This window comes from Triticum aestivum, chromosome 7A, assembly GCF_018294505.1.
Source record: "Triticum aestivum cultivar Chinese Spring chromosome 7A, IWGSC CS RefSeq v2.1, whole genome shotgun sequence".
NCBI lineage: Eukaryota > Viridiplantae > Streptophyta > Magnoliopsida > Poales > Poaceae > Triticum > Triticum aestivum.
The window spans coordinates 273,652,817-273,654,583 of NC_057812.1; the positions used below are offsets into that span (position 1 = coordinate 273,652,817).

Here is a 1,767-nt window from a genome sequence, read left to right on the forward strand (position 1 = left end):
AAGAGCCCCGCGAGAGACAAGGCCTAGGAACCAGACAAGAGGGTGAGAAGGCCCAGCGAGCGCTACCCAGCCCACAAGTGGGTGACCTAGCCTACTTATCGGGGCGAGTCACTGGAGGACGGCAGGCAGGAACCAGTTGGCATTCTTGACGGCGGCGGCTTCTTCCCCTTTCTCCCCTTCCTTTCCCTCCTTAGAACCATAGCTACTTCAGATTTGGTGTAATTCAGAGAACACTACTGTACTAGATCGACCGAGAGCGTAACAGATGCACACCATGACAACCATCGATTTGGCCTCTTGCGGGGATCCTACATCGCTCTCTCCAGCAGCACACGCCTCCTCCTAGGAAGAACGTCACCTGTGTTTCAACGCAACACCGGGACACCGTCGGTGAGCTCTCCATTGCAGCCCCGGTGAGCTACATCACAACTCCGAGACCTCTGGTGAGCGCTCCATTGCAGCGTTGGGAACGCCGGCGAGCTCTCCATTGCAACACCAGGAGGGAGCGTCGGACCGCTCCATTGCAGCTCCGACGAGAGGCATCGCAGCTCCGAGACCTCTGGCGAGCGCTCCATTGCAGCGTTGGGAACGCCGGCGAGCTCTCCATTGCAACACCAGGAGGGAGTGTCGGACCGCTCCATTGCAGCTCCGGCGAGATGAATCGCAGTTCCGAGACCTCCGGCGAGCGCTCCATTGCAGCGTTGGGGACGCCAGCGAGCTCTCCATTGCAACACCGGGAGGGAGCGCCCGGCCTCTCCATTGCAGCTCCGGCGAGACGCATCACAGCTCCGAGACCTCCGGCGAGCGCTCCATTGGAGCGTTGGGAACGCCGGCGAGCTCTCCATTGCAACACCTGGAGGAGGAGTCAGACCGCTCCATTGCAGCTCCGACGAGATGCATCGCAGCTCCGAGACTTCCGGTGAGCGCTCCGTCGGAAGCGCCGGTGAGCTCTCCCTTGCAGCACCGGGAGGGAGCACTAGCGAGCTCTCCATTGCAGCCATGCAGCACCACCGAAGTTGCTACCCCGCCGTCACAGAAAGACATAGCAGTAATTTCCCGTCGCTGCTACACAAACGCCGCCCGCCGCGGCCGCCGTTGTAGCAATGGTGCTGCTGCAAAAAAAACAAGCGTTGCATGCTGAGAGGGGGCACACCAGAACCTTGCAGCCGAGGGCCGGAGTCGCCCTGCCCCGGCCTTCCAACAGTCGTGCTGTTGTGGTCGCCGTCGTCGCCCTTCCCCTTTTTCAGTCGCAGCCCGTGGCGAAGATGCACCGGTGATTTGGTTGAGTCGTCCTGTCTGCGTTTGACGGGGTTGGGCGGAGGATGCATCAAGGCGGCGGCCGGCGGCAGCCCCTGCCGATTCCTAGCTGCTGTGGTGGTGCTTTTCATGGGTCCTTTCATCTGGCTCAGGGAAGAAAAGAAACATGTGGACGAGGTAGCTTTGTCGCTGGAGAGATAAGGTTGGGGGAAGCGGTGGGACGCCTGGCACATGGCACGTGGCGCATGGAGGGGGTTTACGAGACAAAGAAATCAGTCGGTAGATTTAGATACTTTTCCGTTGTCATCTGGTATGATTATTGGGACTGCTCATAAAACCAATGCAACACAAATATGTCGCACCAAAACACGGCAATATTAACACGACTATGATCATCACGTGCTTGAAATTACTCCTGTGTATTCATTTGCTTTTCATTTTATTTTATACTCTCTCAATTTCGCAAAAAAAAGTTACATTTTTACCAACGTGCAGCCATCCTCAACTCCA

General features: G+C 57.6%; 1 protein-coding gene across 1 annotated transcript; it reads right to left on the reverse strand.

The window, feature by feature from the left end:
• Positions 1 to 212: 212 nt before the first annotated feature.
• LOC123152389 (uncharacterized) lies at positions 213 to 1,338 on the reverse strand (the record flags this gene model as incomplete). Its single annotated transcript, XM_044571954.1, is given in 1 exon segment — positions 213 to 1,338. A coding segment is annotated over 1 exon segment (319 nt), but the record flags the coding sequence as incomplete, so codon positions are not given.
• Positions 1,339 to 1,767: the final 429 nt, after the last annotated feature.